The sequence below is a fragment of the Pteronotus mesoamericanus genome, unplaced genomic scaffold (assembly GCF_021234165.1).
Source record: "Pteronotus mesoamericanus isolate MK-2021 breed Mesoamerican mustached bat unplaced genomic scaffold, CSHL_Meso_final contig_90, whole genome shotgun sequence".
Lineage (NCBI taxonomy): Eukaryota > Metazoa > Chordata > Mammalia > Chiroptera > Mormoopidae > Pteronotus > Pteronotus mesoamericanus.
This window is the reverse complement of record NW_026555277.1, coordinates 10,692,203-10,709,259: the sequence shown is the minus strand read 5'-3', so window position 1 is coordinate 10,709,259 and position 17,057 is coordinate 10,692,203. Positions and strand designations below refer to the sequence as shown.

Sequence of the window (17,057 nt, the reverse complement as noted above, 5' to 3'; positions counted from 1 at the left end):
TGTTTAAATTTTATACCCATTCTCAGCATCACAACTGCCTAGCTGCCTGGAAGTGATCCTAAAGACTTCCATAAGGATGGCTAAGGTACAAACACACACAGGTAATAAAATCTCTTTTAATTCTCCCAGGAAGCAAAACTGTACTGGATGCTGTGTGGGTGTGAGAGAGAGAGGAGGGGAGAGAGAAACGAGAAAAAAAGGAAAGAGGAGGGAAAAGGCAAGAAAGTAGAGGCTACATGGAAGACGAAATTATGGACATAAACCATGTAAATTTTTTCACCATGGTGGGTCTCCAGTAATGCCATACTTTTGTGTCATATAAAAAGTTTTTAAAATAATAAATTTGAGTTTTCCAAGAACTCCTTGAGTTTGGATGAAAAGCTTAAAGAAGTTCCTGGGCTCCTGAAGCCCAGCCTGAAAATGTCTGACTCTCTTGGCTTCGGGGCATTTATAACTTCAGCTCCCTCAGGGCCCCTCTCTCCTCATGGCCTCCCCACATCTTTCCAGCTTTAGTGTCTACTTTTCCAGGTCCAGGTTTCAAGAGAGAATCTGGTTGGGTTTGATTTTCCGGTCTGGATAGAGGTTTGCAGATACTCTCTTGGTTGTTGGACCCTTTGTCCATTCCTCTGTCAGCTTGTGGGTCATTTGGTATAGAAAATAGCTGTTTCTGTGCGAGATTCAGCCTGGACAATTCTCCCTCAAAGGGACAGAGGCTGCAGGCTGGACGGTTTCCCTTTAAAGGGGCACTGTAATTGACAGCCACCACTTCCAGAATATGCATCTCCCATTCTCCTCCCTTCCAAGCTATCGACACTCCAAACTATCAGGAGATCCTTAGCAGATGCTGTTTCATGCCTCGAGGCCTCCTCTTACATACCCCATTTCTACTCCAAAGAATGTTCTTCCCACTTTTGATTGCCTGTAAAATGCTTCTTCCTTCGGGAACTGGTTCCGAAGTCACCGCATCTGTGAAGTCTTTCATTATCCGCACCTCCCCGCCCCCTTTTTAGAAAAAATAACAACTTTAAAGAAGTGAATTTCTGAATTCATACTCATTCTCAAGGAAATCTAACGTGAGAACTCTGACACAATACGCTGTAGGTGTTATTCTCAGTGACAGCATCACGGAAGTGAATCTTTCGCATAAGTGATTTGTATTTACCTAGTAATACAAAGAGTTAGGCAACTTCAAGACCACAATTGCTTCCGCACCAGGGCCGCGAGCGGAAAGTCTGCGCATGCCCAGAGCGTCGGCGCGCAGTTTTCCTGCCCGTCACAGGCTCCGCGGGAACCGGCTCATCCTAGAACTGCCTGGCTCCGAGTCCCCTGGAACTGAGTTGCGGCGTTGCAGTTTCCCACCCGGAAGAAGCAACCGAGGCACCTGTTGAGCGGCAACATGGCGCGGTCCGGGAATAAGGTAGTGGGGGGGCGTGGGCTTGTACCTTTCCCGTGCCGAGAATGGAGAGGGTGGTTCAGAAGCAGGAATCATGGGATGACGGCAGTGACAAGGAGCGGGAAAAGAAAGGAGATAGGTCATGGTGGGTCATAAATTAGGTCAGGAGGGCCTGGACCAAGGGATGCACTGGAAGAAAAGCTGGGGGTTTGGAGTCCTAAAACCTGAATTTGATGCTCGCTTACCTCCCACCCCCGTCTCTGACCTCCCATCCTCTCACTTCCTCTCCCTCCCCTCTTTACCGCACCTCCGTACCCAGTCGGCCACCCTCCAACCCTGTCTCCATTACTTCTGAGCCTAAATTTTTAAGATATATATGAAAATGGAAGTTAGCTATGGAAAGCACCTACCCCCACAGACTTGTAAAACTTCAGAGAGGGACTGTAAGTAAAGTTGAATGTGAAGTGTCATGTTATTACCTCTATAATAATATGATATTTCACATTGACTGAAAGCTTACTGTGTGCCGGGCACAGGTCTGAATGCTTTATGCGTCTCTCATTTAATCTTAACAGGCCCATGAAGTGAAAACTATTATCCCCAGTTTATAGATGAGGAAACCGAGGCATGAAAATGTGAAGTGATTAGCCCAGGTCACCTAGTCCATAAGTGGTGAACCTTGGATTTGAACCCAGGAGGTCTGGTTTCGGAACCCTGTAGAATTTCAGTGTTGCTAGAAATCTCTGACCTTAAGTGTTTCAAATTAACAACAAATATTCATATGATTTCTTCAATATAGGTAGAGAGGGATAGTTGGTTGGAAGGGTTGGTAGAGAGAGATGTGTTCCAGGGAGTTGCCTGCCCACCCGCCCAAAGGCTAGGCCCCATAATAGGCATTGGATATACAGATAAGATAGGAGTTTGAGCAACTAATCCTTAGTTGCCTCAATTTTCCAATGGAAATGTTGATTAAAACAATTATGAACATATGTTGCCACTCACCTCTTTTGTACCTCCTTTTTCAACTGTTGAAAACTTTGCAGTGTTAGTGGAGCAGCTATTTGTGGCAGGTGGGCTTGCCACAACACCCTGACAGCTTGTATTGCTTTGGTATATAAATGAACTGAGTTGCTATGCTGCCCAGTATGTTTTTCCTGGTTTTCTTACTGCTGCCAGAAAGCAACTTGAAATATTACATAGACTGTTATGCTTCCCTATAAGAAGTTCTTTATTGTGAAGCCCTTTGCTGATTTGTTTGTTTTTTTTTTGATACCTGATTCCTAGCAAAAGGCTTCACATTTTCTCATTTAAAAGTAATATTTATGAATGTGTATGAGATAAATGCAGCGACATATTTTGGGACTCTTAAATTTTTTAAGATTCTTATGTTTAGCCCTAGCTGGTGTGGCTCAGTGGATTGAGCGCCAGCCTGCAAACCAAAGGGTCGCCCGTTTGATGCCCAGTGTAGGGCACATGCCTGGATTGCGGGCCAGGTCCCCAGTAGGGGGCGCGTGAAATGCAGCTACACATTGATGTTTCTCTCCCTCTCTCCCTCCCTTCCCCTCTCTAAAAATAAATAAATAAAATCTTTAAAAAAGAGATTCTTATGCTCAAGGCATTGAAACTGTGGGGTGTAAATTTTATTATTCTCAGAGGAATTTTGTAGTTTATTACCACCTTTTCTCCGAACATGCTATCTTTATTCCGGGAATCTCTTACTATTAGTGCATTAAGTTTAATTCTTTGTAAACTAGGGAAAACCTTAGTCTTTCTTTTTCATGTGTTGCCTGAGATATAACCAAATTTAGAAATCAAGTACTGTATCAAGGTCCCCGATAGGAGCTCATCCAGCTTATTCAGACACTTCTAGGGTGAGGAGATCATCGCTTCAGAAAACTGGGTCTTTTACTCATCACTTCTAAAAGTTTTTTTTTTTTCCTTGTATGCAGTCAAGCCAATCTCCCTGACTTCCATCTGCTGATGCTGTTATCTCTCTCAAAGACCAATCCTTGTGTTACACAGCTGTCAAATATTTGGGAGGAACTATGATGTTCCCCTAAATCTTCTCATCTGGCTTAAATACCCATTTTTTTTTTTTCAAACTGTTCCTCACATCACATGTTCTTCAGATCCTTCTATAACTTTCCACTTTCTCATTTCATGTTCAGTTTTAACCGTTCTTAGAAGATGTGATGCTCAGAACTGCTCACAGCTTGTCAAACGTGGTCTGATCAGTACAAAGCCCACGTGAGGCTGTCAGTGGCAAGGAATGTTAACTCTGGACAAGACCTTAGGTCTCATCTAGTCCAACAGCTGCTTTCTGCCTCTGTGAATTTAACAGTTAGATTAAGTGACATTCCCGTGGACTCAGAACTAATTGATAATAAAGATGGGTCTGGATCTCAAGTCTCCATATTGCTAATCTTTTTGTGGAGATCTGCTTCCCATGGCCTTATTCTTGGACTTGTGCCAAAGGAGAAGCATCTCCCTGGAGCATACTCCTGTCTGGAAGATACCTTTTAGCTTTTAGAAAGTATTAGGGCTATTGAAAGCCCCTCCATAGTAAAAATTTATATGTTTTACATATATTCTCTAAATAGAACACTTTTGCTCCTTTTATCATTGCATCCCCTAAATATAAGTACAGATTTTTGGGATAAAGTAAACAGAAGACATATCTCTTTTCTTTCTTTTTCATGACTGTTATTAAGAATTTTAAAATACTGTACGGAACTTTTTTTCCAGGCAGCTGTTGTGCTGTGTATGGATGTGGGCTTTACCATGAGTAACTCCTTTCCTGGTGAAGAATCCCCATTTGAACAAGCAAAGAAGGTGATGACCATGTTTGTGCAGCGACAGGTGAGTGTCAGATTGGCCTTGAGCTTGAAACTCATGTACTAACTGCTTGTTGCCTCCACTTAGTAATGCAAGGCGCCAGCCTGTTTACGTTATCCAGACTCAGTGTCTTTGGGAATCTGAGTTTTCTTACATATGCTGCCATGCAAGTCCAACTATCATCAGAGCCTGATATATTTTTCTTCTCTTATTTTTGACCCCTCCCTTGGATATTACAGTTTTTACCAGAAACAAGAGGCAATGTCAAGTCATGGTTAAAAGTACAGTCTCTAGAGCCAGATGGCCTGGGTTTGAATCCTTGCTCTGCCATGTCATTTATTGAGCTCATTGAGTAGTTGAACAAGTCCTTCAACTACTTAGTGCTCATTCTAGTAACCTTTTGCTGGTAACATACTATCCCAAAACTTAATATCTTAAATGATATCTTTTAAAAAAGCTTCTCTCATGGTTTTGTGAGATGACTGGGTGGCTCAGTTGGGTGATTCTCTTCAGGCCTTTTGTACAGATGCACTCAAGACGGTCACTGGGTCTGAGTCATCTGAAAACTAAACTGGGCCACACGTTCAAGATGGCTCATCCCACAGCTGGTAATTTTGCCTTCTGGTGGCTATGAACTCAGTTGGGGCTGTCCCTCAGAACCCTTACATGTGGTCGCTCCATATAGCTTGGGATTCTCACAGTGCACCGCCTGGTTCTAAAAAGCAGTATCTCAACAGTTTGTATCCTAAGAGACCTGCCTAACTGAGCTAGCTTTATAAATATCAGAAAGTCATTTCTGCTGCTTTCTGTTAGTCAAGCAGGTCACTAAAGCCAGCTCATATTCAAAGTGGGGAGGGGGTGAATTGGACTCTTCTGTTGATTTCTCCTCTTTCGGCCTGGTATGACTGCTAAGTCCATGAAGTTCTGCTTCCTTTGCTGGGTACTGCTGTCCTCCTGGACACCTCTGTGGTTTCTTGTAAGTATCACCCTCTCCACTGGGCCCTACTCCCTCTCACCTGTCATCCGAGATTTAAACAAATTCTGATGACCTGGAATCCTTAGTGTGTCAAAGAAGAAAGTGCCTGTAATCCCATTTTTGGTTATAGTATTTGTGTTGGTTGTATTCAAGGAGTGCTGCTGTGCCCCAGGATCGTATAGATTTTTAAAAAAGAGAAACAGTGCTTTTAGTTTTTCTTTTTTGGCTCTGCCCCTTCCATGGGAGTCTGAGTGAATGGGAGGCTGGGAGAGAAAACCTGGTGCCAGCCTCATGCTCCACTCAGAATTTCCTTCCCTCTCCTGACGGTTTGTTGATGAGCAAGATTACCTTGCCTGAGGAAAACACAGATAGAATTCTGGCTGGCCTATCCCACTGGTGGGCTAGACATGTTTGAACCCCAGCACCTGGGACAATTTCTGCATATACAACTAGGAATTATAACTGGAGTTGGTAAGAGACAGGGAATTTCACAGACCAAACAAACAACGAAGAATGACAGAATTTCATCCTTTCCCCATGTAGCAATCTCCCCATTGATGTAAAAGGCTTAATCAGTGGGTGGGAAATAGGACTGCCTGTTGTGTCAGATCCTACTTTTGTTTGATTATGAAATATTTTGTAAAAAAGGCATATGCAGAAAATATTATAATGAAAATCTATTTTCCCATTGTCTAGCAATATATAATTCTAAAGTTTTGCCATATTTGTTTAATTTCCTTTTTCTTTTTCTTAAAAAATAAGATATTAGAGATAAATGGGAAGCCTTTTGTGTATCCTTTTCCAATCCCCTTTTCTTCAGAATTTGCATAGTTATCACCATGCATATTTTATATTTGTGGTTATAATTATATTCATAAATAATATTTAGTATTGTAATAAGCTCTCAAAAGTGTGTGTGATGTTATTATATGCTACATGTAATCTTGCAGCTTACTTCTCAACCTTTTGTTTTTGAGATTTATTCCTGTTGATAAACATTGCACAAATTTATTTTTTTTAACTGGGTAGTAATATTCCATTTTATAAATATTCAATGTATTTTTGCATTCTCCTATTGATGGATAGTTCGTTTGTTTCCAGTTTGCCCTGTTTGTTATAAACAGTGCTGAAGTGAACTTTCTTGCTTGTTGAGTGCTTATGTACACAGGTAAGAATTTCTCTACTGTGTATATACCTATAAATGCAATTTCTGGGCTATAGGAAATGAACCAGCAAAAAAAATTTCTAATCCTTGGATAATTTAAACCTTTAATGGTCATTCCAGAAAGATGTATTAAAATCTTTTCAAATTATCAGTTTTCATTGAGAATTAGAGTCCAATTTTGCTAGAATTCTTCAAGAACAGTTACCACCGTACTGTTCCCCACCCTAACTTGTGCTGAAATGAAGCGTGGGGCCTATGGTCCATGAAAAAGTCTGCTAGAACCTCAGAATTATCATTGTCCCATGGGTCATCCAGCCAATATTCTGTTGTTGACTGTAGCCTCAGGAACCTGCCATAGGGGGTTATGGTTGTCTCGCTCCCTGAGGGATAGGAATCTAATGGCTTCCAGGTGGTACTACATGGTTTTCAACCTTCTAACATTTTTTCTCTAGGTGTTTGCTGAGAGCAAGGATGAAATTGCGTTAGTCCTTTTTGGTACAGATGGCACTGAGAATTCCCTTGCTTGCAAGGATCAGTATCAGAACATCACAGTGCACAGACACCTGATGCTACCAGATTTTAACTTGCTGGAGGACATTGAAAGCAAAATCCAACCGGGTTCTCAACAAGCTGACTGTATCCTTTTTTTGGCCAAAGAAGACTCTTAAGAAATTTTCTTTAATCTGAGGAATTATTACCTAGCTTGTTGAAGTTCTCTAGGAGTCTCAGCTCTGAGTGCCTGGACGTCTTTGGCCGTGAGGACATGGAGATGATGTGTGTTAGTATTTAATGGGAAACTAATCAAGGTGGGTTGGGTGCCCAGATTCCAGGTCCTCCAGAATAGAATCTTGCCCCGTCTTTGCACTAGTGATATTCAGACATTGAGAGGCATAGAAAGGGGAAGATACCAGGGGGTATATTTATTGACAGTGTGTCGAGGGTTTGTTTGGTGGTGGGGATGGTCAGAAATGTTTGGACGTAGAGAAGATAATTTCTAGAAGAGTATAGCATTAACATTCTCCACGCTTTCCTGGTTGGGGGATATTTTTGTGCCAAAAATCAGTCTGATAGCCTAACTGTGAGATTTCCAGTTTCTTCTACAGGTGCCCTAATTTAAAGGGGTTACTCTTATTTTTCTAAACAGTTAGTGTTTCCATCTCTCACCTCTAGGAGGTGCTGCTGTGCTGGGAGTGACTTATAAATGCTACATTGTGGATCACTTCATGTTTAAGAACTGACTGTTAATCACAAAAAAATGAGTTCTAGTCATTGTAAAACAGCATCATAATTTTTGGCTAAATGAATGAAACATGTTAGATTACCTTTTGGTTTATTTTACTTTTCCTGGTTATTATATGTCTCAGGATGTATACTTTGATATATAGCATATGTGACTATATGTTAGTGAAATAAATTTGGAACACAAGGGCCACTGGACAAATACTTTTAAGTCATCACATAGTCAGCCCAGTGTCCACATTTCCCGACACTGTGGGCTTTGTTGGAAGAAAGCCGCATGTTCTTGGGATGAAGGGGGTGTCTGCTGGCATCGTCTGCCCTTAACTAGCTGAGTCCTGGATGCACTCATCGTGTGCATGGATGTCATTCAAAAAGAAACTGTGTAAGTGTCTCTCAACTGAAGAGAGTTGGACATGAACCTTTCTGCAAAAATTGTGTTGGTTGATACTCCATGCGCTATGTGATTCATTGTTAATCAAGCAGTAAGTTTGTGGGGCTAAAGAAACATTGGATAGAATTCAGTGGTTCAGTTCAATCTCTCTTTTATAAAAGTTTAAAAAAGGGAAGGGACATACTGAGTGGGAATTTCTCTGGGAGGAATAAATGTGTGGCTTGTAACAAGGTTCCTTCCTATTTGACTTAAGCTAACACCCAAGAGTTTTTAAAAGGAATTAAAAAAAAATACTAAGTCATATAATCCATATGTTACTGAAGTTAGATATATAGTAACTCTGGCCAGCTTCCTAATTCATTACTTTTTAATAACTATGCCTTTAAAATATGTCTTTGAATATACATGCAAACATATCCCTTGACTGTTAGGAAAAAAGATTTGCACAAAAACCTCAGACCTAAATTTGTGTTATAATTTGTCAGTCTCTCTGTGTTCTTTGCAAAATTCTGCCCCCAGCCCTGTGAGAGGAATCAGACTGGGGTGTTTAGCAAGTGGACCCTTGCAAAGCTGAAGTAGCACCCAGAGAGAGATGCTTGTTTACCTTCTGCCTGTGTGGAGGCTGGAAAGGAATCCTTTTTAATCATAAGGACCACATCTTTAACTGAAGTTAGAATTAGGGAAATCAGGGACATAATAGTTCCGTAGTGCTCAGAAATTTGTCTAAGATGTTAAAAATATGAGTTATAATCAGGTGATTATGTGTTTGGTGGAAACTTAACTGAGTATCAACAATATGTAGACCTGAGATTGTAAATCGCATTTGTTAACAGTGTCTAGATTCATTCCTTAGCTTCTTTCTGCTTAGTGAACAATTTGCATTTGAATCTGCAGGAACTCATTCAGGAGAATGATTTCCTAACCTGATAACTCTCTCTTTTAGAGGAAAGAAGTTTGAGAAGAAGCATATTGAAGTGTTCACTGACCTCAGCAGCCCATTCAGCAAAGATCAGCTGGATATTATAATTCATAACTTGAAGAAATCCAGTATCTCCCTGCAGTTCTTGTAAGACCATAAGAATAATGTTTGTAAACAAATCCTCCACTCTCCAAACGTAGTGAGTGGAGCCCTTTACAGAGTGCTTGCTTCCATGAGTCGTGGCTCTGCTCTGCGTCGGAATCTTTCAGATGACTGATCCCAGCAAATATTCACTGATTACTCTCTGTGTTCCAGGAACTCGTCTGAGTTTGGTGACGAGGGGGTCAAAATCACAATGAAACACAGGAATTTAGCTCTTAAACAGCTGTAGACAACTGTATCTTACAGTTGATGTCTTTAGGGTAGAGAGGAACATCAACTTGGGAATCATTTTAAACACATGTAATGCCTGTTTTTAACTCTTTCAGATCTAAAAGATACACACACACATATAAAATGTAATATGCTTATGTGTATTTAGAGATGAGGTATACACATATAGGGGAGAATTTATTTTACAGTTTGTTAGGGAGAGAACTCTCCCTAATAACTTGAATTTCCCCTTCAGGCATTTCGTTTGTTTATCTTCTATGAGTTATTTTGACTACATTAATCCTTCCTGCTGTGTCTGAAACCCGTTTTTTTTTTTCTTGTCCTATTTTTAGTGAAAGCAAAGTGGTGGTATATAGTACAGCAATTTTCAGCTTGTGTATAATGGCACATGCATGTCATAAAAATTATAGTGGTACAGCAGTTGAAAATTGCTGGTATGGGATGTTGAATTATCAGGCTTCTGGGCACACTCATTTTTCAGACTGAGAGCTGTAGCAAGAAGCTTCCAGCTCAGAGCGATAAGCCTCTGGCTTCAGAATGCCTGCCGTGGGAAATTAAGCTCCTCTCTTGTGTGTGTGTCCCTCCTTAGAACTGCCGAGGGGCATCGCCCTTCTGTAGAAAAATAGTTCCGAATCACCCATCCTACTGATACTCGTTAAAATGGTACTTCACAGAAATTAAGTGCTTTAGAAGTGACACCTCTCTTATTGAGTTAAGGTTTTCACTACACTTCAGAGCCCAGCTCAGCTCCTGTTCCCTGTTCGTGATCTCAGGACGCCCTTATATGGCTGAAGCATACAGCACTTCTGTCAACGTCATTGGGAACGGCTCCTTGATTTTGTATGAGCAACACTGACTGTAAAGCATGCTGAAGAGGGCAACATACAGCCTTTTCTTCTGCTCGCTCATTGTTTGACCAGATGTAGTTTCTGAAAGGGGGTAATAGGGAGTAATATGCTTTCTTCCTGTGTTACGAACCTCCAGTGTGCAAAGTAGAGTTTTGGTTCTATAGTTTGGTGGGTCCTGTGTGTGTTTGGTTATTCTAGATGGACTGAAAAAACCCCCCAGCAGATCAGAGAAGCATTGAGTTCTCAACAGGACTGTTTCTTGGGCCTAGTTTTTAGGTTCTTCTGCTGACTACCTAGAAAGTTTTATTTCTGGTTTAATGCAGGGTAGAAAAACTCTTATTGTAATGTCTTTTTCCTGGTTAACTTCCTCATTTCATTTCTTGTCATTCTTCCCTTTTTCCTGGTTCATGTTACGGAAATAGCAATAGCCTGGTGCAAGCTCTCTGTTCCACCCTGTTTCCTGAAAGCTCTTTATCCTATAGGTAATGCAGGACATGCAAATATGTCATGCTAATTATACATAAAAAAATAAAAACAGGAAGCCCTATTTTAATTATAACAAATAAAATGGTAGAGAAATCATCTTAAAAATAACCATCCACGGAGGGTGACCAACAGGCTGAGTGAACTGAAAAGACTGCTGAATTCAGTTGTTTGGATTTCCAGGGGCAAAGTGATGTGATAATGCTACGTGGAGAAAAGGTGGCCCTTTTGATCAGATGACTAAATCTTTGCTCTGTCACTTATTAGCTGCGTGGCTTTTGCGGAATTATTTCATCTTTGTAGCTTTTTGGAAAATAAGATGTAGAAATCTCTATTCACCTAATACATAAGTGTTGAATTAGATTGTTCACATGAAAGCATTTGTAAAGTGCCATATAGAGTATTATCATGAAATGTGTTCAGTTGGCTTATTTTTCAATTTGTGTATTAATTATTGAAGCCTGAGCTAATTTTAGTTTCATTTCAGTCAAACGACTGGAGTGAAACACAACAAAATTGCTTTTACGTATTTCTAACAATTACCTGATTTCTGTATAGGAATTCTAGATCTATAATAATGGTAACATTATTTGAGTTTTAAGTGTTTTATACACATTCTCTAATCTTTATAATAACCTTGAGGGATCATTAATTAATAGGTAATTTTTAATTTATTTCTGTCTGCCTAGAATATCACTCAGCCTTTTTCTAAAAAGCATTTCTTCCTCAACTTTAATCTAATGGCTTGAATGAGGGCTGACATTTTCTAGATCTGGTCCCCAGGCTCTCAGTGATTCCCGTCTTTTTTTTTTTAATTGGAGAGTAGAGGGTTAAATACTCAGTTGCTTTTGGGTAGTGGAGTTGGCTAATGTGAGCTTGGATGTGCTCAGAGGGCACCAGCCAGTCCGAGAAAGTGAAGCCAGCGTAGAAGCAAATGAAGACTGAATGTGGGGATAGAGGGTGATAGGGTCAGATAATCTGATGCTTGAGACTAGTCATCCCAAGGTTATGTGCAATTCTGCCTTTTCAGTTACTTGGTTATGTATAATATCCCATTTTTACCAAATCAAAGAAGCTTCGGCTACTTGAAACTGACAGAATACTGGCTGAAGTAGGTAAGTGCCATTTGACAGGTGAGATTTAAAGCTCAGAGAGGTCGACTGACGTGCCCACTTTCTCATTGCTAGTGAGTGACAGTCACAGGATTGGAACCCAGTTTATTGTTTGGCTTTAGAGCTTGTCGTCTTAACTACTGCTGATCTTTTCCTTACAGTTTGCCTTTCCCAATCGGCAAGGAAGACGGAACTGGGGATAGAGGAAATGGCAACTTGCACTCAGATCACCATGGACCCTCATTTCCTTTAAAAGAAATTACAGAGCAGCAAAAAGAAGCTATTCAGATGGTGAAAAGGGTGATGATGTCTTTAGAAGGTGACGATGGGCTGGGTGAAATTTATTCTTTCAGGTGAGAAGTGAAAACCTTGATGATGATTTTCGGTTGTAAACTTTGTAAACTTGTCTTCTGATCAGAGGGCTTCCTAATGTTTTTCTCCTTTTGGGCCATCTTGAATTAGCAGTTTTGGTCTTTTTTTAAGATTTTATTTATTTATTTTTAAAGAGAAAGGAAGAGAGGGAGGAAGAGAGGGACATCAACGTGTAAGAGAAACATCCATCAGTTGCCTCTAGCACACCCCCAGCAGGGGACCTGGCCTGCAGCCTAGTCATGTGCCTTGACTGAGAATTGAACCGGCCACCCTTCGGTTTGCAGGACAATGTCCAATCCACTAAGCCACACCAGTCAGGGCAGCAGTTATTCTTTAATAAATGTTCTGATTTTCATTAAAGAAATGATACACCAATCCCTAATCTTTTTTAGGTTTGTGTGGTTGGCACAAGATTTGTCATGTCTATCTCCAAGACTTTGTCAGTGAAGTTTAGAAATACATAGATAACACAAAATATTTAACAAGTCAAAATGTAAAGGGTCAGTAGAGTATTTCTTTATGCCCAGCTTGGGGCACGTTTCTTAAGTCCTTTCATGTATCTACAAAACGTATTCTTAATTATAAAAAGTGGTGGCAGATCTAGATATTCAGCATCTTTTTCACCTCTGGTTTAGGTTTTAGAAGGCAAAATACTATAATATAATGACTTTTCAAAAAACTTTTGGCCACATAATGGTTTGGTCACACAAATCAAAACAGAACACCCTCCAAATAAAGAGAATTTATGACCTGCTTATTTCATGTGGGTTTTGTAAATACAGAATGATTTAAGAAATATGAAATCTTTGAAGTACTATAACAACAGAGCAAGCAGCTTCTTTCAACCGTCCAGTAAAAAATGAGACACTCTATCCTTTATTCTCATTATTCTTGGTTGGAATTGGACATGAACTTATTTACAGCAAAGAACCTAAGAGGGGTCACTAGCATCTGGAACAGTATGTGTTTGAGGGGCCTGGCTGAGTAAAGATGGAAATACATCACCATGCAGTATGGCTTGTGTAGCTTCAAGTTCTCAGTGATGATGCCGCTTGATGTTTGCAAATTAGTTCCAGTTCATCAATAAATACATAATATACAGGCATTTTAAGCAAAGCTCTTAATTGAAGTAAACCTTCAACAATTAGAATTTTTGAGTAGCTATAGTATATATCTGCTATAATTTCTTTTCTCAACCACAGTTTTTTAAATATTTCTGGTGAGCTATAATTGACAAGCAATAAATCTTGATTTTCTAAATGTAGATACCCTTGGAAAATTATATGTAAATGGGAATTTTGGAAATTGAATTGTAATTTCACAAGGGGTTGACAAAGAAATCAGTGAGGAAACCTGTAAAGTGGTGGTTTTTTTGCCATAATGTGTTCCTAAGTTATTTCGCTTTCGAGTTTGGACATGGCTTGCTCTAATGTGGGAATACATCTCTTAAGCTAAGATATTCACCGTCATACCAGGAAGAAAAATTATAGGCTAATACATATTACTGTTTTAAAAAAGTCTATTTTCCTATAGCATAGCATGGAGGGAAATTATTACACTTTGTCCCAGCAATTTCAACTATGATTTTAGGTCTGTCATGAAGGTGTGAACCAGAATTTTGCCAATTAATAGAGTACCCATTATCCTATGGCTATTTAAATTTAAATTCATTAAATTAAGTAAAATAAAACACTTAGCCCCTCAGTCACACTGTTTCAAGTGCTCAATAGCCTTTTGAATAGGCATGGTTAGAAACAGAACATTTCCATCACCACAGAAAGTTGTACAGATAGCACTGGACTAGACTTACCCATGTCTAGAAGATCTTATAAAGATGACTTGACTTCTACTTTGGGAGGTTCAAATCTACTTCAAAGCTAATCCAGTTGTTCTCAGTCATTATGTATGAGATGTTGGTTTTTAGAACTTCCTCTGGAACAGAATCCAGACCTGATGATGGTTTTAGACATGACTCATCCTTGGACTAGCAGTGTCCTGTGAGACAGATTGCACCTGGTCCAGACCTGTTCACTCCTCAACAAATCCAAAGGCAAAGTGTATCATAAGCCTTGGAAGTAGGTTGTCAGAGAGAGCACCTGCTACTCATTGTAAATTATTTCTGAAAATTGGAGTCTCTTGAAGCCTCTTTGTCCATAACTCTGGATAATGTCACGTAATTCTCTTTATCTTTTTCTAGATATATTTTTCACCGGTACCAAGGGGAATCAATCATAGTCTAGACTATATGCTTTGAATGTGTTTGGTCATTAATTCCTTCGTTCCTTATCTTAGTGACTACCACAAATTCCAAATATTGCCCATCATTTTCTGTTGTGTTTGATTGGGGGTGAGACAAAAACAGAATTGACCTGGACTTATGTTCAAATGAAGTAACACTTTATAGTGTGTTGGCTACCCCCCCAGTTTCCCCATCCCTCATCAGTAAGAAACCTAGAGTTTTCTATCTGCTTTACCTTAAGACTAAAATTCGGACTAGAATGTTCCTTTATCCCCCGGAGAGTATTTAGCTCTCCCCATTATACGTTATGTGCATGCAGATACACATGCCTTTTGTTTAAGAAAATTGGAATGAATAAGAACTGTAGAGTTGTGAGCAGTATGTAGGATGGTACCCACCCAGTGATATCCTAGATAGGGGTTCTTATCCTCAGGTCCATGGTTTTCAGGGAGTTGGGTGAACCCTTTATAACGTGTGCAAACACATTTGTGAATGTGCTTTTATCACATCCTCAGAATGTCCTTGGTCCTGAAAAAAATGTTAAGAACAACTGGTTGAGTTGAAAGAAAAGATTGAATAGGGGAAGATAGAGATGTTCATTTTCATCTGTCAGTAAAGTAATTCAGCTGCTTCCTCCTGAGCCAACTCAATTGGACCCTGGCTGTCTCCCAACTTGAGATTGTCACATTCCTGCCATCCCCTGCTGTTCTTGTCTTTATGATCAACAGCAGTTCACTTCTCATTCTAGAAAACTAAGCACATCATTTCAGCACTATTAACATTTTAAAATTGTTGCTTTCATTGCATATTTTTCTTTAAGTGAGAGTCTGAGACAACTGTGTGTCTTTAAGAAAATTGAGAGGTCATCCATTCCTTGGCGCTGTCAACTGACCATTGGCTCCAATTTGTCTATAGAGATTTTGGCTTATAAATCGGTAAGTGGTTGGTACACATTTTTTTTTTTTTTAAAAGAAATGTTACCTGGCAGGCAAATATGCTTACATAAGGATCTGACAGTTGATGTGTAGGTTATTCATTACCATAATTAACTGCTTCTCTAACTGCTCTCCCTGTTTGTGTCTGTTCTGTCTATCTTTTAGGAAAAAGCATGCGAGGAGAGGATGTTTTGTGAATTGTCTCTCATGGAGATTGGTTCCCTCCTCTTTCTCTCCATTGATAGTTAATTTTTTTTGTTGTTAATCATTAGTTCTAGGCCTTTCTCTCTCTCTCTCCCTCTCATTTTTTTTAAAGAAAGAAAATGGCATTAAGTTGTGCCATTATAGTATCATAGCAGGAATATAGGATATACATCTGAGGTAAGAAGTTGGAGTTTTGAGAACTCAGTTATACTTCATAGACACTGTTACTCCACTATTAATGATCTGGTAGTAATAGTGTCTGTGAAGTATCACAAATTGTTCACTTGTTACTGTAAAATTACCTTTTGCAATACCTGTATGTTTGTACATAATAGCATACATTCAAAAATGAGTTACTTTAGCTTGTTAAATTGCAATTTGAGTATGTGTCTCTGATCTATGCTTTTATATGACCCTCTTTACCTGTTTTAATTTAAATGTACACAATGAATATATAGAAACATTTAAATATATAAAATATACAAAAACGTGTGTTTATATAAGTTTATATATTCCAGTGTTTTTTTGTGCATTCAGGAACTGAATTCCAAAACACAGTACAAATTCATGAAATCTTTGCCGGTTGTTGTTTTTGTTCTTCTTTTTGTTATGTATTGATTTTGAGTATACAGCTTAGTGGTTAGACAAGCATATACTTTACAAAGTGTTCCCCTTGATATTTCCAGTACCCCAACTGGCACCATGCACAGGTATAATGATACTATTGACTGTATTCCCTATGCTTTACTTACTTCCCCATGGCTATTTTGTAACTACCAATTTGTGTTTCCAAGCCCCTTTACCCCTTTCACCCAGTGCCCCAACGCTCCCTCCCCAAGGTTATAACCAGTTCTCTGTATCTATGAATCTGTTTCAATTTTGTTTCTTCGTTTTATTCTTTAAATTCCATATATAAGTGAAATCATATGGTATTTGCCTTTCTCTATTGATTTATTTTACTGAGCATAATACCTTTTAGGTTCATCCATGCTATTGCAAATGGTAAGATTTCATTCTTTTTTATGGCTGAGTAACATTCCATTGTGTAAATGTACCATTGCTTTTTTATCCACTCATTTATTGATGGGCACTTTGGTTGCTTCCATAGCTTGGCTATTGTAAATAATGCTGCAGTGAACATAGGGGTGCATATGTTCTTTCAAATTAGGGTTTTGGGTTTCTTTGGATAAATCCCTACAGGTGGAAGCACTGAGTCTTAAGGCAGGTGCATTTTTAATATTTTGAGGAAACTCCATACTGTTTTCCACAGTGGCTGCACCGGTCTGCATTCCCGCCAACAGTGCACAAGGGTTTCCTTTTCTCCACGGCCTCCCCAACCCTTGTCATTTGTGGATTTATTCATAATAACCATTATGACAGGGGTGAGGTGATACCTCACTATAGTTCGAATTTGCATCTCTCTGACGATTAGTGATGCTGAGCCTCTTTTCATATGACTGTTAGCCTTCTGTATGTCCTCTTTGGAGAAGTATCCATTCGGATTGTCTGCCCATTTTTTAATTGGACTGCTTTTGTTTTTGATCAGTAGTATG

General features: G+C 39.4%; 1 protein-coding gene across 1 annotated transcript in view; it reads left to right on the top strand.

Annotated features, from left to right (window-relative positions):
- Positions 1–1,346: 1,346 nt before the first annotated feature.
- Positions 1,347–17,057, top strand: part of XRCC5 (X-ray repair cross complementing 5) — a 91,953-nt gene continuing 76,242 nt past the window's right edge. The window contains exons 1-7 of the mRNA XM_054585680.1: positions 1,347–1,417; positions 4,139–4,252; positions 6,822–7,005; positions 7,942–7,990; positions 8,943–9,065; positions 11,916–12,107; positions 15,186–15,300. Coding sequence (XP_054441655.1) covers positions 1,397–1,417; positions 4,139–4,252; positions 6,822–7,005; positions 7,942–7,990; positions 8,943–9,065; positions 11,916–12,107; positions 15,186–15,300 — 798 coding nt within the window. The 5' untranslated portion in view covers positions 1,347–1,396. The remainder of the gene's footprint in view (positions 1,418–4,138; positions 4,253–6,821; positions 7,006–7,941; positions 7,991–8,942; positions 9,066–11,915; positions 12,108–15,185; positions 15,301–17,057) is intronic.